The sequence below is a fragment of the Anastrepha obliqua genome, chromosome 3 (assembly GCF_027943255.1).
Source record: "Anastrepha obliqua isolate idAnaObli1 chromosome 3, idAnaObli1_1.0, whole genome shotgun sequence".
NCBI lineage: Eukaryota > Metazoa > Arthropoda > Insecta > Diptera > Tephritidae > Anastrepha > Anastrepha obliqua.
Window position 1 is genome coordinate 116,179,829 of NC_072894.1, and position 22,759 is coordinate 116,202,587.

At 36.2% G+C, this 22,759-nt stretch overlaps 3 protein-coding genes across 4 annotated transcripts; 2 read left to right on the top strand and 1 right to left on the bottom strand.

Annotated features, from left to right (window-relative positions):
- Positions 1-1,313: 1,313 nt before the first annotated feature.
- Positions 1,314-3,829, top strand: LOC129240299 (nucleobindin-2). Its single transcript, XM_054876015.1, has 4 exons — positions 1,314-1,689; positions 1,759-2,257; positions 2,310-2,647; positions 2,706-3,829. The coding sequence occupies exons 1-4, from the start codon at positions 1,444-1,446 to the stop codon at positions 3,396-3,398; spliced, it is 1,776 nt and encodes a 591-aa protein (XP_054731990.1). The 5' UTR covers positions 1,314-1,443; the 3' UTR covers positions 3,399-3,829.
- Positions 3,830-8,226: 4,397 nt separating this feature from the next.
- On the bottom strand, positions 8,227-15,995 carry LOC129240296 (uncharacterized). 2 transcript variants are annotated; one of them, XM_054876013.1, is made up of 8 exons: positions 15,831-15,995; positions 15,363-15,569; positions 15,191-15,288; positions 14,482-14,552; positions 10,177-13,044; positions 10,053-10,091; positions 9,789-9,986; positions 8,227-9,726 (listed from the first exon to the last, which is right to left on the bottom strand). In XM_054876013.1, exons 2-8 carry the CDS (start codon positions 15,437-15,439, stop codon positions 9,466-9,468), a joined length of 3,612 nt encoding a protein of 1,203 aa, XP_054731988.1. In that variant the 5' UTR covers positions 15,440-15,569; positions 15,831-15,995; the 3' UTR covers positions 8,227-9,465. The 2 variants fall into 2 exon arrangements, with proteins under 2 accessions (XP_054731988.1, XP_054731989.1); XM_054876014.1 differs by lacking the exon at positions 15,831-15,995 and adding an exon at positions 15,700-15,818.
- A 4,106-nt stretch (positions 15,996-20,101) lies between these two features.
- Positions 20,102-22,463, top strand: LOC129240301 (zinc finger protein 706-like). The gene is made up of 3 exons (XM_054876019.1): positions 20,102-20,332; positions 21,354-21,525; positions 21,587-22,463. The coding sequence occupies exons 2-3, from the start codon at positions 21,382-21,384 to the stop codon at positions 21,674-21,676; spliced, it is 234 nt and encodes a 77-aa protein (XP_054731994.1). The 5' UTR covers positions 20,102-20,332; positions 21,354-21,381; the 3' UTR covers positions 21,677-22,463.
- Positions 22,464-22,759: the final 296 nt, after the last annotated feature.

A 22,759-nucleotide genomic window follows, 5' to 3' on the forward strand; every position in this document is an offset into this window, starting at 1 on the left:
AGACAACATATCTTATAAGGTATATAGTAAATATTACCATACATTTTTTCCTTCATATATAATAAAAAAATTAATAATAATAACATTAAAACAACAGGTATTATTAACAAACTTGGTTTTATTTTAAATTCTTCAAGTGAATCAAATTAATAATAATCAATAAGAAGGCATATGCAAATACAAATACGTGAATTTATATATGTACATATGCGCATATAAATACATATATACGCTCACTTAAGTAGGAGAGAGCAAGATGTCGAACGTTGCCGTTCGTTTGCTTTGTCGTTCGTTCCGCGCTTTCGCTTGCAGTTCATTCAATGCAATGAGCAAGGTAACGACAAATGAGCAAGGTAACGACAAATGAGCAAGGTAACGGCAATGAGCAAGGTAACACTAATGAGCAAGGTAACACTAATGAGCAAGGTAACGACACATTTTTTCGTGCGTGCAGCCTGTTAAATCGAATTATCAGACGTTATCACACGTTTTGTCCTCTTATTACTTATTATAAAATGTAATATAGAATATCCCATGCGCATTGTTGCCATAATTTTTTGCAACCTCTGTAAACGTCGCATACGGATTTCCTCCAACGGTTTATTATTAACGGCCAATTAATTGCACAATTAAATTAGCTATTCCTTCTTCTTGTATTTTCTCCATATCGTTAATAATAATTAAAGAAACCAAATACACCGAAATATTCCTTCAAAATAATTTCTATGAAGAAAAACCTCTCAAACCAGTATTGACAGTTGATTGTCAATTTTGCAGGTAATCTGCCAGTTGTGAACGGGTAGATTGATTTGGTAGATTTATATAGTAGGTGATTAATGCAACCCGGCCGCCGTAGCCGAATCGGTTGGTGCGTGACTACCATTCGGAATTCACAGAGAAACATTATTAAGAAAAACATTTTTCTAATCGCGGTCTCCCCTCGGCAGGCAATGGCAAACCTCCGAGTATATTTCTGCCAAGAAAAAGCTCCTCACAAAAATATCTGCCGTTCGGAGTCGGCTTGAAACTGTAGGTCCCTCCATTTGCGGAACAACATCAAGACGCACACCACAAATAGGAGGAGAAGCTCGGCCAAACACCCAAAAAGGGTGTACGCGCCAATTATGTACTATACATGTATAATGCATATGTGAACGTATTATTAAAGTATTTGCTAAACACTAAACAAAATTTTAAAACTTTTTGTGTACGTGAACAGAACGATTAGCACAAATCTTATCGATTACTGTCACAGCTGTGTTATTATCGAAATTTTTTTGTTTACATTATCATTGTGACTTCTGATAGAGAAAAGCAGAAAAGTTTTTGACACGTCAGGTTTACGGCTGGTATTTCTAGCATTTCTTGGAAAAGTCATTTCAAATCAATTGTTTGCAAGAAGCTTAAATTTTTAACCACGAGAAGCGATTGCTTAAAAGCATCATGGGCCTTAAGACAAGATTGTTTCTCATTTTGGTCACTACAACAGTGTTGTATCAGCTTTCCGAATCCCTACCAGTGACTAAAAATAAAAAAGAGGAAAAGTTAGAAAAAGGCAGCGTGCCCGCTACCCCAGATGTTGAAACAGCTTTGGAATATGAGCGGTATTTAAAAGAGGTTGTGGATGCGCTCGAAAGCGATGTCGAGTTCCGAAAGAAATTGGACAAAGCGCCTGAAGCTGACATACGTGTAAGAGATTCTTGTGTCAATTGCGCATATCGCAGTCATTATATATGTATATATTTATTTTTGAAACAGAGTGGCAAAATCGCACAAGAACTAGAGTATGTGAATCATCATGTACGTTCCAAGTTAGATGAAATAAAGCGTGAAGAAGTTGAACGTTTGCGCAAGTTGGTGAATAAAGAGTTCGAACTGGAGAATGATATTGACCGTGATCATTTGAAAGTACTACAGCATTTGGATCATCACAATGAGCATACATTCGAAATTGAGGATCTTAGGAAGTTGATCAAAAAAACCTCCGAAGATTTAGCTGAAGCTGATCGGAAACGTCGTGAGGAATTCAAAGAGTATGAAATGCAAAAAGAATTCGAAAAGGAAAATAAATTAAAGGAAATGACAGAGGAGGAGAGAAAAAAGTTTGAACAGGAGGAAAAGGAAAAAGAAGAAAAACACCAGAAACACGAAAAGGTTCATCATCCTGGCAATAAGGCACAACTAGAAGACGTGTGGGAAAAACAAGATCAAATGGATAAGAAAGACTTTGATCCACATACATTTTTCATGATGCATGGTAAGTAAATACCTGTTGCAATTGTCCCTTCATTATTTGCGCACTGTTTTAGATGTGGACGGCAATGGCTACTGGGATGAAGTGGAAGTGAAGGCACTCTTCATCAAGGAACTAGACAAAGTGTATCAATCAGGTCTGCCTGAGGACGATATGCGTGAGCGCGCTGAAGAAATGGAACGCATGCGTGAACATGTCTTTGAAGAAACAGACACCAACCGCGATGGTCTAATAAGTTTCCAAGAATTCTTGGAACAAACTAAACGTGATGAGTGGAATAAAGATCCTGAGTGGGAGACAGTTGACGAAAAACCACAGTATACGCATGACGAGTACCTGGAGTTTGAAAGACGTCGCCAAGAAGAAATTCAACGAATGATAGCACAAGGATTGGTATAGAAACTTTAAATGTCTTTCTTTTACGCCTTACTTATTCTTTTTCATCATTTAGTTGCCACCACATCCTAACATGCCACAAGGTTATTATCCCAACGGGCAACACGATACATATCAAGTGAATGGCCAACACCAAGTACCAGTAGGCCAGCAGCAAATGCACTACCAGCAACCGCAACAGCAACACATACAACAGCAACAACAATACGCGCAGCAACAGCAACAATACGTACAACATCAACAACAATTCCAGGGGCAGCCAATTCAACTTCGCCCTGACCAAGTGTACCAAACGGTGGGTGGTCAACAAGTGCCGCAACAACAATATCAGCAGGTACCGCAGCAGCAGCAGCAACAGCAACAATATCAACAGATGCCACAACAGCAGCAACAGCAACAATACCAGCAAGTACCACAGCAGCAACCGTATCAGCAAGTGCCACAGCAGCAACCCGTACAGATTCAGCAACAGCCCGTACAGATTCAGCAACAGCCCGTACAGGTTCAGCAACAACCCGCACAGGTTCAGCAACAACCGCAAATACAACAGCAACCCGTAAAGCTTCAGCAACAACCACAAACGCAACAGCAACAGCCGCCAGTACAGCAGGCACAACAACAGCCCCAGCAGGCGCAACAACAACAGCCCCAACAAGTACAGCAACCGCAGCAAATACAACAACCAGCAGCTGCGTTACCCCAAGCTTCTGCAAATTCTCAACAGCAAAACATTCCACCGAAGCATTAAATCGACACGTTTCATAAATACGAGTACACTTACGCAACATACTAACTTTGCTCAGCTGCAGTTATTTACTAATAGCAATCTTATGCGATCAACAAAACATGACATTATTTCGTTTTAACGCTATACTCACATAAATTCAAAAACGTGTTACTTTACTAACACATGCTGCATTAGCTGTGTCAATACTGAACTTCCGCACTGCTGCGAATATACAATTCCATTTTTTTTTTTAATTGTAATTTATAACGCTTACGTACATACTTACGTACAAGTCGATATGGCATTTCATTTTTCTGTTTAACCCGAATTTTTCACAACTGAAAACAAAATAAACACCACACAAACCGAACATTTATATGCATTCAAATTTATAAATTGTTATGAACTTTTTGTGTAAATAATAGTAACAATAAACTTCCGTATATGCAAAATGTAAATATTTTATTGCATTGAAGTAAATTTTAACGAACTCGAATAACTTTTTGTATTTGCTGTATTGAAATTGATTAAAGCTCATTTGAGATGACCAAAACAAAAAGTGTCACTATTTTATCAAAAAGGAAGCTTACAACGCTGCTATGTGGAGGGCATTTGTAAGGATCAAAAATGCTAGAGTAAAAAAGGTAGGTGTCAACTATGACCACCGGGTCTACATTATCACAAGGACACGGACTTAGTGCAAAAGGTGTAAAAAGAATTATTAGACGAAGTTCCATGGCATATATTGTTCCGATTCGTGAAAAGCAGCACTTTTTAGTAGTCGAGATAGCACGTTTCCTATTCTCACGCGTATGTTTAGATCTGCACGGAATATGACTATTTATTATTAACTTTTTATTTAAAGCGCATGTTTTTTGTTGAAGCAGCATAAACATCCACCATACATGCACGTTCTGGATACTATAGCAGGTTAAAGTACTACCTATTCAGAATCGACCCCGGCAAACATATGTCCGGCATGAGAAGGCACCACGCACGACACTAACCATTTTTTCACATGGCCCATCAAGTCCATTCATCTAACACCCCACTCCCTCTGGATCAAAACAGCAAGTTTCCTGGGCTTACCATTAGATGAGTTAGACGAAGCCGACCGCTGATTTACACCACACTGAGAGGGCAAAGCTACTGCTAGAACAACAACAACAACCATACATATACGGTAATAGGTTTCACATCAAGCGAAGCCAAGTCCTTCTCCACCTGGTCTTTTCAATGCAGAGGAGGCCTTCCTCTTCCTCTGCTACCACCAGCTGGTACCGCATCAAATACTTTCAGAGCCGGAGCGTTTGTATCCATTCGGAAGACATGCCCCAGTCAGCGTAGCCGCTGAATCTTTATTCGTTGCGCTATGTCCATGTCATCGTAAAGCTCATACAGGTCATCGTTCCATCGCCTGCGATATTCGCCGATATTTTAAGACTTAGTATTAGTAAAAATATTTATTTGGAAAGGAGCTACAGCCGATCTGCGGGAGCTCCTCTCAAAAAATACGTTTTGACCACTATATCTCTGAACTGGATCCTCTGAAACTAAAAAACCAAAAATATTTCGTTAAAGTAATGTTAAATCTAGTAATTAATCGGAGGAATAAGCAAAATAATTTTTTTTGACAAAAGGCCGGTTTCTCAAAAAAAAAATCGATTTTTGACCAATATTTCGGCTTTAAATTGTTTATAAAACACTTATTTATGGGTGAGAAAAAATCATCGATTAATTACTAAAATATATATATTGAAGGAGCTCGTGTTAAAATTTGAGACTAATCGGTTTAGCCGTTTTCGAGTAATGTTGGTCACAGACGTCGAAAACATCATTTTTAGAAAAACGCGTTTAAAGTTTGCCTTGTACTTTCAAGCACTCTGAAACGCCTTTTCAAATTTGCGTGTAACTTCGAAAATATTCACCGGAACGATATGAAAATTGCTGTGTGTATTCTTAAATATATTTACGTTAAGAAAAAAAAATAAAATAAAATAAAATCGATTTTTTGAAAATTCTAACTGTATATAACCCCTTAAAATACGTTTGTTGGGTTTAAAAACATATCTGCATACACTTTTTTATAGGTTTCAAGAAATGAGAATAATTTTAGCTCTACTATAAAAGAAATTTTATTTAAATGCTTTGAAATGGGATATAAAATTTATAAAAATAAATTTTCAAAGTTTAATAGCGGACTTAATATTTTAATTGTAATTTATAAGTTCATATTTAATTTAGCTTTTTAAAACTAATTTCATTGTAAATACAAATGAAAGACAAAAACTTGCTAGAATTATATTTGCGGACTAAAGGAGTAGCACAATTTTTGTTCCTTTGTTAAAAAAAAACTTATTTATAAATACATATTAATAACTTTTTTTAGCATAAATGTAAAACGTACATATATAATATTTGTGTAGGTATGTATAATGAAATATGTAGCAAATAAATTGCTTTATCGCCTATTTGGGGGAATATATGTCGATTGTTGGGTCAAGGCGGGGAATTTTTCACCAAAATTGGAATTTACAAAGTACGAAATTTTGCGCGCGCCGAGCATAACTTGGAAGTTTTATTAAATATTTTCGCAATTTATTATTAATTATTAAAATTAAAATTATTACTTCTTTTTAATTTTTTTTTTTTTTTTTTTTTTTTTTGAGTTTAGGACAAACAAAATTTCTGCAAAACTACTAAAAACACTTAAAGTATGAGCAAATTATTCAATATTCTTAGTTTTTAATGCGATAAATGATAGGTTTTAATGTATAAATTATTTTTTAAATACCATCGTAATTTTTGAAACAGTTACTTTTTTTGATATGATAGTCACACACGAACACCTCGGATATGGGGACTGCGATATATATTTTTTATTAATATTCAAAAAGTTTTTTCTGTTTTTTTTTTAGTACGTTTAGATCAAACGCATATTCTGAAAATCTAATCAAAGTCAAAATTAATAAATCGAGCTGCATTTAATTAAATTGCTTAAGATTTCGCTTTGTGCAGCTTTCTAATTTATTTGCATTTTTTTAAACACAACTCGAGCTCGATCCCCGTTATCCAATGCGTGCTTTGGAAATAGTTGAAACTCTGAAATTTCTAAAAATCAGAATATTTAGTATTTAAATGTCAAAGAGTCGTGATTGAATTAAATCGAATTGTTTACCTGTTCGAAAACCAGAATTTCATTCTAACTTTTTTGAAGCCAAGGCGAATCTATTAAAGGCGATGTTGATAAATCAGCTGATTTGTTTTTTTCTTTCGCTGTGTCCATGTGGCTGTCAGCACAGAATAAAAAAAAGGCGAATCAAACGTACAAAACATTGTTGTTGGTTTAGTGCCATCACCTTCAATAAATGCGCCTTGCTTGAATCGAAGGAGAAAATTCGAGTTCGAAAAATTTAGTTTGTACAAACACTAACAATTTCACCAAAATTAAGTTCTTAAAGTTTGGCCATCCGAATTACGGTTTCACTATTTTTACTTCATTTGTTTGCACTTTGAACGCCAAGGTTTTGTCTAAATCAAATGTAAAATCAATTCAGTATAATTTTAACAAGTTTCGAAATGGAAATATATCTTCGAAAATCAAAATTAATTTTTTTTGAATCTCAAGTAGCGTGCAAAACCCAAAACTTTTTGTTTGGTTAGTTTTGTCTACCGAAATCGCGTCATATTAAATTTTAGGGTTTGTTCGTTTTTGAAATGAGTTTCGAAACAAAAATTTGATTTTTACGAATAAATAATAAGAAAAACGTATCAATCTTCAAGGCGAATCTAATAAAGGTGGTATTGGTAAATCAGCTGAGTTGTTTTTTTTTTCTTTCGCCGTGTCTATGTGGTTGTCAACAAACAAGGCGAATTCATTATTTGTTTTCTAGTTCCTCAATACTTTGCTTTGACAATGAAACGAATAGAATATTGTTGTTGGTCTAGTGGCACCACCTTTAATGAATGCGCCTTGATTTTTAATTGAAGTCCAAACTAACTGCAAACTTATGCCCGAAAATGAAAACCTCTCAATCCTTTTTTGGAATACCAAACTTAGTGCGTAAATTAAGACTTTTTTGCTTAGAAAAAATTTCCGAAACTTTTTGAAATTTGAAACTTAATATGCTGCGTTCGAAAGCTTAAACTGAAGTTAACTTGCCAGCGAAAAAATGTTGGCAAAATTTAATACAAATTTTCACAAATTGTTTTAATGTCCGAAAATGTTGTTCGAACTTTGACGCAAATGAAAAATTTGAAACTGCTAACTGCTGATTGTTTAACAAATTTAATTACGTTTTTATTAGTATTTTGAAGTTTGATTCAAAGCTATAAAAAATGTATTTCTTGCGCATCGGCATAGTTTCCTATTTAATACTCATGAATTGCCGCAACAAAAGCACATTTCCCCCATTCGTAGGCTTTTGATATGATCCGTTATTTGAGTAAAGCTCAAGAGCGGTGCTTAAAAATTTGCTCATAGCAAGCAAAAATTACTGTGGCGCAAACTAACAAATAGGCAATGAGCAATGGACAATTGCACAAATATGAGCACACGTAAGCATGTGTGTGCGTGGTGTACAACATAAGAGACTTTTTTTTAAAGAGGACGAGTAAAGCACATTTTGTGTATATATATACTTTTTTTATATAATAAACATTTATATACGATATAAACATTATATGTATGTATGTTTTATAAGTGTGAGTGTGTTCAGCGGATGAGCCACTTATCGAATTGACGTAACTTTTGTTGTAGTTATGCAGTCATTGATAAATTTGTGTACAAGCATTGACCTTGGCATCATAAAAAATAGTACAAGTATGAAATAATAATTGAGCGCCCATCTTCAGCAGTTTTCGCGCTCTGGTGGCGGCGTGTAAGCTTTTTTATATTTATGCAAAAATGTATGTATAAAGAAATTTGATTTAACGGCACACTTATATGGGATATGCTAAATTATACAATTTTTTATTTATGATTTATAATATATGATGTAGCAATTGATATTGGCACAAATGTATGTAAGCAAAAAAAAAAAAAAAACAAAAAAAAAAGTATATGTTTTTGACAATGAAAGGCGACATTTCGTGAATACAGTTATGCTTTTGAAGACAACTGAATGTGTACAAAGATATTAAACAATTAATGAGCAATAACTTGTAACTGTTTAGCAACATAAGTGTATAAATTTATTTGTCTTATTATTATTATTTTTGTTTTTGTAATATTACCCTTTCCGTTCAGTTTAAACATTTGTGAGCAGTTTTATTGTTTTCATTTCAAACCTTTTTTCTCCAGTGTTTCGCACACACACCCGTATTCCACAAATATATTTTACAAAAATAAAAGAAAACAAACAAAATTCATAACTTTTTACAGTAAATCACTTCTTTCAATGTTTTCTTTTATGCTAATTACCAGTCGTCAACGGCGTTCTGCAAATGCCAATCTAATAACATTGAAAAAATAAGGCATTCTTCTTCTTTCTTATTCCTTCCCCTGATAATTATTTTTATGCGTCGTAGCGCGTAGAAGTCAGTTAAAATCAACGCGCCAACAAGTTCAACCAGTTTTCAGTTTTCGCTTCTTCATAATTGTTTAAAAGTTTGACGTTTTACTTTTTGTTAATCATTTAATCGTTTCCTTTTTTTTTTCTTTTTCTAAACTTAATTAACGCACATACATATAATTGCAATTGATAATAATTTCTTTTAAGAAAATAATTCATTATATGCATTGCTAATATTCGAATTTGACGTATCTCAGAATTTAATAAATATTTATACGATACCAGTTTTTCGCTCGTTTTCTTTTTTTGATTTGTTTTGTGTGTGTCTTCTGAGTAATACATAAAGTATAAGAATCGATTTCGATAAAAAATAATATATAAAAAATAATATAAGTTGTGGCAACTTAGAGAGCACAAAGAAATGCATGCCATCGCCTTTCCATTCCGCCCCTATAATTAATTTCGCAGTAACATTCCCAACTTGTTTAACTTCCTCGTACTTAATTTACAAATGTGTAAATATATGTGACTTAGTAATATATAATACGTAGATGCATTGTAATGTAGTGTACGGTTTATCGCCGCGCCATGGCTGTTGCTGGTTTGGGCAAGCCGCTGCGCTTAATGGTCGTTGTTGGCAGTCGCAGGCCAGATGGCTTCGGTATACCCGTTGAACCAGTAGTGATCTTAGTTAGGTTTAATGTATTTGCATTTGCGGAGGAAGTTGGCTTTGATGCAATAGGTTTTCCGATAACAACACCGCCACCGCCACCACCACCACCACCACCACCGCCGCCGCTTTGTATGCTACCACGCGACGAGGCTGAAGACATACTCTGAAATTGCAAATATATAAAAACGGTTAAACGATGAATTGACTACATGAAATGCTACTTACATCTGTAGGTGAATGTCTGCCGCCATCAGAGTCGATTTCATTCGCTAGTGGCGGTTGCGGCAACGGTGGCATACCTTTGACAGCGAGGCTATTAAGACTGTAGTAACCGGAGGAGGGTCGCACCAGTCCAGCACGTTTAACACCGGGTGCACGTATGCCGGACACTAACTTGGGTACTTTAAAAACCGTATCGCTGGCCTGTTTTAGAAGTATTTTTCAATAATTTATTAGTTTGTTAGCAAGAAATTGAAGTACAGTGATTACCTGCTGCAAAGACGTATTCGACGTGCTGTTGCCAGTGCGCTGAAATCGAAATAATAAATACATTTAACAAAAAATTAAAACGACATAACGTCAAATTCATCTAAAGTAAACCAACTACCCGTACATCTTTAGCAGCATACGCAGCAACATTATTGCTTTCATTGGCGGTGGGTTTCTTCAAAGCGAGATTGTTATTCGCGCGTGTTCCGCTCCCATTAAAACCAAAATTGCTCGATAAGTTGTGGAAGGATTTTGACTTGGTGCCCATGGGACTTTTAACTTCTTCAGTTGATGTCTTTAGGTTTTGTTTGTTCCGATTATACTTGGTGGTTGCGGCAGCAATAGTACCAGCATCCTGACAATTATCCAAAGCGGCATGACTGACACTAGCATTAGGCGGACGTGCACCAGGCGCTGTAGCGCGGTCCAAATCGCCCGCCGAAGTCGCCTTAACTACTGTCATCTTTTGCAAACCCGAAATGTAACGAGGGCGAGAACGTGAACGCAGCCGGCTGGGCGGTTCAGGTGGCTTTTCAAGCTCCTCATTGCTGGCCAATGGTTCAGACTCTATCTCCGGCAAATTGCCGACAAGTGTTGGCTTATCTTTTGGTTTTTTATATGTTAGGAAATTCGGGTTGATTTTTGATACCGTAGACGGTCTCGTAACAGTGTTGTGATTGCCAGTCGTCGACAGTGCCTCCTTTTCAGTTTCAGTTTCTGATTTATTATTATTGAAGACAGCAGAATTTTCTGCAGTCCCACTCCCATCTCCCATAGTCACGTCATCATCAATGCAAGGCACATTCACAGATACTAAACCGTCATTCGCACTGCGTCCTTTAACGATTTTTATCGTCTTGAAACGATCACGATCACGCTCCCGCCGTTCTGAGAGTTTATAAGTGCCTACATTGCTATAATTGTTTGCCGCCGCTACTACATTAGTGTTATCGTTTGCTTCGTCAGTCTTTCCTAAATTATTTTCCTTAGGTTCTTCTTTATATTCAGTCTCATTCTTCGTTGTCGCTTCTGTCGCCGCAACTGCGGTAACTGCGCAATTTTGTTGTTCATTATCTTCGCGTTTATGCACTGTAAATGAAGCACCTAGCGAGCGTGACGGCGAATGTGTGTTGCCGGCAGAAATTGTTGAGAGATTTATGTTGTCATACAGACGACTGCGTCGACTAAGCAGTCGTTCGCCCGTTGTACTGGCATTACTACCGATGGTGGCTGTTATCGGAGAAGCTGCGGAAGATGTGGATATCGATGGCGAGGAAGGTGATAGTGCGGACAAACCAGAAGGCACTGAGCAATCGTTCAATAACGATCGCTTAAGTTCTAAGCTCGCGTTTACATCCGCCTTTATATAACTGCCATTACGCCTTTGGTCACCCAAATCCACGAAATTCGTTTCTACTGATTTCTCATGTAAATCGGCTGTATGAGATTCGGGCTCTCCACCGTTTTGCAAAGACGGTGCTTTGGACAAGGTAACAGTGTCACGATTAAACCGCCGTTTTATTGTCTCTAATGACTTCTTCATTTTCACATGTTCGGCATTCACTTCTATCTTACTAAATTCCTCTAGCATATGTTCGAATTCCTGATCATTATTACTGGCCAACAGCTCCTCTTCTGCGTGTGCCAGCTCCAATACATTTTGCATTTGTATATCGGCTGTGCTTTGTTGCAGCTCTTGCGTTCCACCGCCGACTTTCTCATAAGTCGCATTCGGATTTTCAATATCTTCAATGTCTTCAAGCATTTGTTCGATACTTTCAAGACGCGGCAAGGTGCCTGAAAATGTTTTCGAATTCACTTTTTTGACATCCGATTTTTGATCGAAAGTTTCGCTAAGCACACGTGTTGCATTCAATTGTTCTGTTGAGCCCACTAATGGTGAGAGATTTACTTCACCTACCGTCAATTTCGATGTGGTAGGTGTGTTATTCTGTTCTCGTATTGCATTCAAATGTTCTGTTGAACCCATTATCGGTGAGAGATTTACCTCATCTACTGTCAATTTCGATGTGGTCGGTGTATTACTACCTCTCCCCTTGCCCAGATCTGCTGCGTGCGGTGTTGATTCGTAGAATTTACGTGCGCCACCGGTTTCCGTCAAATTTTCCGGGGTCTCACAACGCGACTCAGACGTTAGACGCGCATCTGGTGTCAATTGTTTGAAATCGAACGTTGCGTTTGCTTTTGTAGGAAGACACATAGTTTCATCCATAGGCCAAGGCCTTTTAAATGTCTCATTACTGAGTTTTTGAACCGAAGGGGGCAAAGTGACAATGTCATTGCCATTATCGGCAATTTCACATAAACTGCTCTCAACTAAATCGAAGGTGGTATCGCTGATTACCTCATCGCTAAGCAACATTGTACGATGCATAATGTTACATTTGTTTTCAGGCAAACCACCGCTGCTAACTCCCACGGCTGTTGCATTCGCCGGTGCCGCAAGACCATTACGTTGCTGATGTTCATCCTGCATGCTCTCCGTAGAATTGTCCATGGTACTATAACCGGATGCGGTTTTGCTTAACGCAAGTGATATATCATCGATCTGGCCAATATGCGAATCTTTAATAAGCGTACCATCGCCCGACATTGTTAGTGATTCGAGTGCTTTCCTATCACGAATCATATCACTTAACGTATAACCATCACTGGTAGCTTTGTTTGCTAAGTTAAATATTTCACCGCCATTAGCTTCGTTGAAATCAAGGCTTTGTGTCGATTGTAAGAAGTTTATGTTAGTAAAGTCGGCTGATGTGATTAGTGAATTATTCATACGCTCCATTGAAATTTCCATGGAGGAGCATATAGATGACGGTGGTGAGGTATCTTGCAGAAATGACTTATGCATTGTGGTAACAAGCCCGCCTATTTCTAAGTTGAACAACGGCTGAGGCGTTGCAATTGCAAATTTGTGTGTCAACTGCTCGGATTGTGATGGAGGCACACCATTATTTCCCGAAGTATGAGCCTAGAAGCATTGGTAATGAAAAGGTGTATGTGTTAATAACTTCAAAATTCTCTACTTCCCTACTTATTAAACAAGTGAACTCGCAAATTTGTCTCAAAAAAATGTCTAAGCCTCAAAAATAGTATTAATATAAGGTTGTCAAACAAGTCTTGCGGTATTTCCGCAAGCTTGTCTTTGCAAGCGCGTAGTTCTAGTTGTATTCGTCGCATCGGTTCACGCTAAAGCTTTTTGGAAAGCTCTTTCAACGTGCTAACACGTGTTTGATTAATTGTTGTTTGCTTTTAGTCGTTCGTGAGTTATAGCGTCACAAACATGGAGCAAAATAAAGAGAAAATACGGCATATTTTACAGTACTACTACGATAAAGGCAAAAATGCATCTCATGCTGCCAATAAAATTTGTGCAGTTTATAGACCCGATACAGTTTCCATTTCCACCGCACAACGATGGTTTCAACGTTTTCGTTCTGGTGCAGAGGTGATCGAAGATGCGCCACGGTCCGGAAGGTCTGTCGTCAAAAATTGCGATAAAATCGCTGAATTGATCAAAAGAGACCGGCATAGTAGCAGCCGTAGCATCGGCCAAGAGCTGGGCATGAGTTATCAAACCGTTATAAACCATTTGAAGAAGCTTGGATTCAAAAAGAAGCTCGATGTATGGGTGCCACACGACTTGACGCAAGAAAACATTTTTGCCCGTATGGATGCATGCGAATCGCTTCTGAATCGCAACAAAATCGACTCGTTTTTGAAGCGGATGGTGACTGGCGATGAAAAGTGGGTCACTTACGACAACGTGAAGCGCAAACGGTCGTGGTCAAAAAGCGGTGAAGCTGCCCAGACGGTGGCCAAACCTGGATTGACGGCCAGGAAGGTTCTTCTGTGTGTTTGGTGGAATTGGCAGGGAATCATCCATTATGAGCTGCTCCCCTATGGCCAAACGCTCAATTCGGACCTGTACTGCCAACAACTGGACCGCTTGAATGCAGCACTCATGCAGAAGAGGCCATGTTTGATCAACAGAGACCGAATTGTCTTCCATCAGGACAACGCCAGGCCACACACATCTTTGGTGACGCGCCAGAAGCTCCGGGAGCTCGGATGGGAGGTTCTTTTGCATCCACCGTATAGTCCGGATCTCGCACCAAGTGACTACCATCTATTTCTGTCCATGGCGAACGAGCTTGGTAGTCGGAAGTTGTCCTCAAAGTCCTGTGAAAATTGGCTCTCCGAGTTTTTTGACAATAGGGAAGCGAGCTTCTATAAGAGGGGCATTTTGAAGTTGGCATCTCGTTGGGAACTCGTCATCGAACAAAACGGCGCATATTTGACTTAAATCGCATTATTATAACCAATTTTATGAACAATTGAAAATTCAATAAAAATACCGCAAGACTTTTTTGACAACCTTATATAATAAAATGTAAATAATACTTACAAAATGTGATTCTAGATTTTGCGCCGACTTCCTGCGAGGGCGTGTAAACGTTCTTGAATTTAGTTTATAGGCTATCAAATGCAATCGTTTTTTTTTTTTGTCACATAAATCGCGTATCCATTCCGTTTACGTAGTTCCATTATGGGCAATTGACAGTTACGAAGTGAATAGAATTAATTAAAAAGAGTATTACTTAGTAATTTGCATTTAGCAGCGCTCCGTTAATGGAGTGGTACAACTATTGCAGAAGGCTGCAACTGCAGTGCACTACGTATTATATATTTATGTGTGGTGTGTAATGTGTAATTTTTATACGTGATGTGCATATAATGTTTATGTCTAAATATATCTTTGGTTAGCCGGTTTAAATTTGCTCTACAAGTAATTGAAATATTAACATTTGATAATATGCATATGTAAGCAGCAATGCAGTGTGGGCTTCACGGTCAAACAAAAACAATTAGCAAAAGAAACAAGTGAGTCATTGATATAGTTTGATTTTTTATGGTAACCGTTAATACATTATCAAAATATGGATGCCGAATACGAAAGCTGTAACACAGATACATATGGTGCGTATGTACGTATGTACCAAATTACGCATTTTTCAACACACATAAGTCCACATTAATTTATGTCACCCTTTTTGCACCAGTAAACCCGGAAGTAGTGAACCGCTGTTGAAATAAGACTTTACCAGCTTGCTTACCTTGTTCTTGCTGATATTGCGTTGGTAGCAGACAATTGTTGCTTTTCCATTGCTGTAATATATTCGAAACATCATCGTGTGTTTTGTCTTCCAAGCAGCTGCGAAGATAAATCAATAAAAAGAAAATAAAAATAAAATAAATAATTGCTCAAGAGCTGTGCGGTATACATACATAAAAGAATCATCTTTTAGCGCTTCATCGATGTCCAAGATGTCCATTGCTACACTATGATTTTTGCTACTTTGCATGCCAAAGATTTAAGACTGCCAAGCTCCACTTAAACGATGCATCCACCCGTTGTAAGTTTTGCCTCTGCCGTATATTGGCGTAGGAATATTTATTTACTTCTCCCCTGGGCGTTTTAACTAAACAAAAAATCTGAGAAAACAGCAAAGTTTTAAAACTTAGCTAACAAATACTTCGACGAAAAAGCAAAGAAATTATCGTTTCTTTCTCATTTCTACTAAATGTCAATTATGGAAAAAAGAAATAAATTTCCCTCATTTACTTGTATTTTCCTTTTTCAAACTGTTGTTTACACTAATTCCACTCAATTTAACAGAATATTATGCAATTCACTTCACTTCCACTGTTGACCAACACAATAAACCATTGCCGTTTTTAAATGCAATTATTCACCTTTTTTATAAATAAAACCAAAAATATGCAGCTATTTTCACAATTTTTATCCAGCTGCTCGTTGGGCGATGACAAAGAACTGACTGGTGATGAGCGACTATTGGTTTTGACGCTAAAAAATACTCGACTTTTGCATTTATTTATCGGAGGGTAGTGTTATTTAAAACTAAGTATGATAAAAACAAGATTGCGCCCATCAGCGAGTGTGTGACGTCGCATTAGATGAGTTGTGCAGTGTTACCAGCCATTTGCTCTCCGCAATAAATGTAAGTCTTTTTTATACCCAAAATGCGAACATTTTTAAGTTTGGTGTTTGTTCCTTTTTTTTAATTTAAATCTACCGAAACTGTAAGTTTCGCTGTAAGTTAAAAAAAAAACTATATTACAATATTAAAAAAAAGTTTAAATAGGGTCTCTCTGAGAAGATTTTAGTGCTATGGAAATTTATTGATTATATAAAATAAAGTCAACTTTTTGTGTGTGTTCGCTAACCGGACGTGTCTTTGCACCGAATTAAACAAAACTTGCACACATTGTTAAGTAGGTATTGAAGATGGTTTACGTATAGTTTGGATGCCTATTGGTGGATAGGGCTCGAGATATAGGTCAAAACGTGGACCCGGGTAACCTTTGGTTGTGTATGTACAATATGAGTATCAAATGAAAGCTGTTGATAAGTGCTTTAATACGGGGTAATTTTCATACCTATTGATGACTAGGGTCTCGAAATATATGCCAAAACGTGGACCTGCCGTGTCTTTGCCCAGCGAAGCGGGCCGGGTTTGCTAGTTGATTATAAAATCTAATATTTTAAAAGTGCAAATTTAAATTTTTGCTCCTTTTAAGATTTTGCAAGAATATTGAATCTTCTGCTCTCAACTCTTCTTAACATTGAATACATTTTTGCACATTTTAAAAAGCGTTAAAAGTTATTGAATACGAATTAAAATCATAGTAAAAATACCAGAAAATACGAAGAAACCAAATGCACATTTGTACAAAAAGAGTACCTTTTCTTGTTACATAACCTAACAGTCGTTCTCTTAACAAAAAAAACTCAAAAATTGAATTGTACATAACCATATCACATTTATTAAAAAAAAAAAACGCACATTTTAAAGACAGGTTGTCACGCTTACAAAGTTCTTTAGGTAATTCAATAAAAAATGGTGTTTTATTTTCTTTGGATGGGCATTTTAGTGCGTTTTTATATCCTAAGCTAGTCAGCATTGTAGTAGCGAGAGCGAGGAGCAGACTGCTGAAAGGAGAAGAACACCAACAATAAGCGCAATGACACAAGATGTTAAGAAAAATAAAACTGAGGGAATTATTGAACTAATTTTTTTTTAATTTATATTTTACAAAATTATAAACATTACATTTTAATTAGAACAGGCTAGAAAAATGTCATGAAGAAAGAACTAAAACTCCGAGACTAAATAACAAAAAACAAAATGCTAAATCAAGTTATGAAAATTGTAATCTGGCCATACTGGTGCTAATACGACGTCAAATTCGCAGAGAGCAAAGTAACGGTACCACGATGGGCTCCATCTCATTATTCTTTCTATCATGATTTAAAACCACCATGGTGAAAAAATTTTTAGAGGTTGTCTATGTAGCAGACCGTTGTTCGGCTCTGAGCGAATTTGACAGAATCGGCTGATTGGCTGACGTCACTGGGGATGTAATATATTTAACAAAATTTAGCTTGTGACGGTAATATACGAATGCCGTGGCATGAGTATTAGTTGTGTAACGAGCAAAATTTTGTTAAGCATATCCCAAGTGACGTGGCAGCCAAAGCTCATCTCAAAACTTTTTTTCGCCTTGATAGCTGTGGTGAGCTATGGCAACCCTTAAAATCTCAAGGACAAGGCGAATCTATTAAAGGTGGTTTCGGTAAATCAATTGATTTATGATTGATATGACGATTTATGAATTTCGTTTTCTTTTGCATTAGTAATAAGTTTTAAAGATATATTAATAAGCTAATAAAAGATGTGATATACCTGAAAAATTTCGCATTTTAGCACTTAGGACTTTAAAATGCTTACAGTCTGTGTCATATCCACAGCGGTTTATTTATTTACAACAAATGTCGGCAAAAACTGGCATTCTGTTGGTGATAAAATTGAAAAAAATAATACAACCAATAAAAATGTTACTTCGCTACCGTCTGAAAAATGAATGATTGGAGGTATGAAATAAGCGGGCACAACCCTGCTGTCAATTCTCACATGGCGTAGCAACCAAAGTTACTCAAACAATTTTCCTTTTGTGAAATGAACGGGCACAATTACGGTGACAAGCCTCCTATGACGTAGCAGCCAAAGTTACTTTCACAATATTCCTTTGAAAGGCCAAATCTTGTAATCTATCATTTTTGATTTAGAACCGATGTATACAGTACGAGAAATAATCCAATACAAATGACGTAAAATCACATTTACATTTAAATATTAGCAGTATTCTATTCGCTTCTTCTTTGCTCGCTCTTGGACACTTTTCGTTTGACGAAAAATTTGCATGTGAAAGAAGCAATAAAGTCATCGGTCAATGCTCGGAATTAGCAAGTATAGAAATAATTCATAAATCTGGTTAAATCATTCTACAGATCCATGAGTAACAACAATCCCAGCTGGTCGACAAAAAATGCCCGCAGATGAGATCACCTTAAGCTACGGTCACCAGCTCATGCATTTGCTGTCCAGCAACTTATATGTGTGCGTGTGGGATGATACATGTACTTGCTTCGTGTCACACATACTTGTTGTTGGCTTTTGCATGATGAAAATCAAAAATTTTAGATTTTTTCGCGGGCAAACGTCATGCACCCGACACGCACACATATAAGCTGCTGGACAGTAAATGCATGAACGTGTCGCCATAGCCTTATTTCAAAATGCTCCTTTATGTTATATGTTAAAAATGATTAAATTTCATAGAAAATCTTACCAAAAATTCTGAAAAAATGTCGCCCAAATGTAGATGTTTCTCAATAAAAAGGCATTATTATAGCTAAGAAATATATTAAAAATATTTGTTATTGTAAATTTTCCAATTTTTTTTTTTTTGCCGATATTGTAATGTTTTCAATCTTACCATAAAAATTCGAATTTGGCAACCCTGCCAATACGCTTAAGCAAAAATACCAAGGCGAATTTATTACAGGTGACAGCAAACACATATATATTAAGTAAAACCCTACATGTATTTGTTGTTGCGTTTGGTCCAACCATCACGTCAAAATCAGCAAGCAAATGTAAACATACGAATGTAAACATACCAATACATACAAACAAAGCATATCATTTTGACGTAAGCCATACCTACGGCGAAAAATTCAGCTGGGTGAATGCTGTCACCTTAATAAATCCACTTTGAAAAATACCAAGCACTCACATTATTACACACCTAGGGTGCCTGACGTCAGACATTCGAAATCGTGCGTGAATACCGAATGGCAACTTTATTAAATTTGGTCTGCATACTTTAACTGTTTCTAAAACAGTTAAGAATGCTAAATTTCAGACCAGCTCACTGATGGATTTTTCTTTCAGTCATATATGTAATTAGATTATACCCAACCAAGCTCTATCTTCAGTTTACCTCTTTTCGTAGGTCAGGGAACTGGGTTTGGACGAGGTAGTGTGAAGCCTAGAGGGCACAAAAGACCTTTAGGTTTAAGTGCAAATCTGTGCAAATATTCTATTATATTCTTTGGGGAACAAATTTTATTATCGCATGCTAAATTTTTGTCCTTCAATTAGTTTAAACGTACGAATTCTTAAAAACCCCTTTAATTGACGCTTAAGACGTGAAGGCTGTAAACAATTGAATAGGCAATTTCTTTTTCAAGAAGCCGTCGTCAAGGAAACAACTAAAAATTCTCTCTTCTCCAAAATTTTGTTTATCCAAACTATGCTCAGCTGTTGAAATTAGGTGAAAAATTGGCAAAGGTGTTAAAAAAAATTTTTTTACAAGCAGATTGTCATATGTGGATATATGGGTTTTTTGACAAATTAGTGTGAGTGCGTTCTAAATTGAAGGACAATTTTCCGAATTCTTTCTCGTGTAAGCTGTAAGTTAGTAAAGAAATTTCTTCATTTTACTGTCCACTCACAAATTCCACAAGGATAAATAGTGCTGTCTCTTTTCCTCACATACAAAATGGCACTGTTTAAAAATGTATAAAGCTGACATTTCTTTCTTATACACTTTCACTTGTATAGTGATCTTCTTCTGTATTGTTTTTGCCGTTTTCACAGCGGTAAGAAGCAGAAGATTCCAAAATCCACGAATTCACTTTTTATTAATTGAATGCAGCAAAACACAAACGCGGAACGCCAGGAGTTGATTAGTAAAAGTGAATTACAAATAATTTCGGATATAACAAAACGTAATAGAAAATACCGCGTTATAAAAGTGCCCTGTTTTTACGAACTAATATCGCATTTTATAAATATTTTTAAGTGGAACAACCACGTTGTAAAAATTAAGTAAGTTGGTAAAGAAAGAAGTGGGTTACTGCGAAGTGGCAGCTGCGTCTCCGTTAGCTTTAACGCTGGCGTCGCTGTCATAATCAACTAAATTATTCGAGATGTAATTTCTTTTGACTGGGTGATTATAACTTGTTTTACTTTTATTGAGCAAAAAACGTAGCTATTGAATTCCAGTTGCATTCAGTACGAAGTTCGCGCTATTGTTTTGTATGCATGAAAGTAGGTATATGCATAAATTTATATGTGTTTCACGATGAAAAATATGCCAAAAATGTGACTAACGTTGCTCTAAGAACGTGGTCGTTGCGCGTGTTTCCCTAAATATATGTATGTACATATGGGGGAGGTGTAAAGCAAAACCTTAACCGCTGATAAAATATATAATAAATCACAGTATATTCATGCGTTGGCTTAAGATTCTACATTATACAAATATTAAAATAAGCTCAAGAAAGAGCGATGTTCATATTGATTAAAATCATATATGCATACATACGCGGTTGAAAATAGCAGATGAATGCTATGCGATAGCGTCAATGATTACTGGTTATTTATGGATTACTGTGCGATGTTCTTTGTTTATGTGCAAATGTTACTGGATTTTCCGCGAAGCACATTTTACGCTGCGTTGCCACGTTTAAATGTCTGTATGTAATAACACATCGTTGACGTTATGCATATGCATATTCATGTATATATGTATACATACATACCTGTATTAAGTGCATCTGCAGTTAAATCAGGGAAAGTTTACAGAAACCTGTTAACGAAATTTCCATACTAATCATTATTGTATGCGGAAAAAAGAGATATTGAGTTAAAACAAAAATTCATTAACTGGGAAAAATACCGTTTCCAAATGCATCGACCGAAAACACATCTGCCAAGCGGAAAGTGCAGAATACCAGACTTATTAACTAATGCGAAAAGTTTGACTTACTAGAAAATATAAAAAAAAAAAGTTATTTTTATTGATGTAATGTTTACCTTTCACTATACATACATTATATTTTTTCAGTTAATTAAAACATAATAACATCAACAAAATGGCTCGAGGACATCAAAAAATTCAGTCGCAAGCAAAGGCTCAAGAAAAACAAGCCAAAATGAAAAAGCAACAGGGCCACAGTGCCACCGATCAAAAGAAGGCAGCACAAAAAGCGCTCGTTCATGTATGCGCTGTTTGTAAGGTACGACCAAATACTAAATTTTTCTATTTTATTTTTCTGATTTTCAAATTTATTCCTACAGTCTCAAATGCCCGATCCAAAAACGTACAAACAACATTTTGAAAATAAGCACCCCAAAAATGATATGCCACCAGAATTAAAAGATGTGTAAGAAGAGTTATGCTAGTGTAATTGTTTACGCTGCAGATATTCCACTTGCAGCGTAGTAATTACGCATCGCTGATGGAATATTAAGTTATTGTTGAAGCAGACAGATGATGAATTCTTGCGATTACAATGCTGATCTTTCATTTTATTTATTAAATCGTGATTTTTCGGGGGGAAAAACACAAGCGGAAAGTTTTCTTTACTGTTTAAAAAAAAAAAAGCTAATAAAATGTGACCAAAACGAAAAAGAAATCCAATGTAAAAATCTTGTAAAAGTACTATATGAAGTGGTTTGCTACTGCCGTGCGCTGCTTTGCTTCCGATGGCTTCAAATACGAAAACACAAATTTATAGTTGTTAACATTTTTTAAGCAGTTTGATTATATTCTCTTTATAATAATACAATATACATACATATATTACTTACCTACTAATTTTTTTTTTTGGCATAACAAGATAAATTCTTACATATAAGCGTAATATTTGCAACGGATTTTTACAAAGCGCAATTACAAATGAACCTTACATCCCATTTGTTTAAAGCATAGTAAATGATTATAACATATACAAGTAAATGAAAACCAATATTTAGTATTGTCTCAAACAAGCATGCATATATACATACACACATTTTTGTAATGTAAGTTGCATATCAATACGATACTGCATCAATACCTATATTGGCTCATATTCTCCTCTTGTGTAAATTTGCCTATGTATTTTTAACGTAGAAAAATTATGTTGTAATTGATATATGATGAAATTCAATAAATATCATTTTAAAGAAAAATTTGTGTGGGGATGTCAACTAGACATTTGCCTTTAACTGTGCGTCTGCAATGCGTTGCTACGCCACAATGTATTAAGCGAGGAGAAAAAATTGGAAAAATATTAAATTATTTTTATTCATTTCTTATTTTAACGCAAGAAAATAAAAAACATGTTTGTGCCATTTGGGGTATATTAAACTATTTACCCCGAACAAGCTACATATAGGCCCCAATTATGGGTTAGATTCGATCTTCGATATTCGTTGGTTGTCGAAGATCGAATGTCAATTTGGTATTATGAGCGGTGCAACACTGTC

What these genes read in the sequence shown, in the direction of transcription:
- LOC129240299 (XM_054876015.1), top strand. Translation starts at nt 1,444, where the DNA reads ATGGGCCTTAAGACAAGATTGTTTCTCATTTTGGTCACTACAACAGTG. An exon ending in CGCCTGAAGCTGACATACGT is followed by an intron (nt 1,690 to 1,758) that starts GTAAGAGATTCT and finishes TTTTTGAAACAG; the next exon opens with AGTGGCAAAATCGCACAAGA. An exon ending in GAATGATAGCACAAGGATTG is followed by an intron (nt 2,648 to 2,705) that starts GTATAGAAACTT and finishes TTCATCATTTAG; the next exon opens with TTGCCACCACATCCTAACAT.
- LOC129240296 (XM_054876013.1), bottom strand. Translation starts at nt 15,439, where the DNA reads ATGCAAAGTAGCAAAAATCATAGTGTAGCAATGGACATCTTGGACATC. An exon ending in CGAATACGTCTTTGCAGCAG is followed by an intron (nt 9,987 to 10,052) that starts GTAATCACTGTA and finishes CTTCTAAAACAG; the next exon opens with GCCAGCGATACGGTTTTTAA. An exon ending in GCAGACATTCACCTACAGAT is followed by an intron (nt 9,727 to 9,788) that starts GTAAGTAGCATT and finishes TTGCAATTTCAG; the next exon opens with AGTATGTCTTCAGCCTCGTC.
- LOC129240301 (XM_054876019.1), top strand. Translation starts at nt 21,382, where the DNA reads ATGGCTCGAGGACATCAAAAAATTCAGTCGCAAGCAAAGGCTCAAGAA. An exon ending in ATGTATGCGCTGTTTGTAAG is followed by an intron (nt 21,526 to 21,586) that starts GTACGACCAAAT and finishes TTATTCCTACAG; the next exon opens with TCTCAAATGCCCGATCCAAA.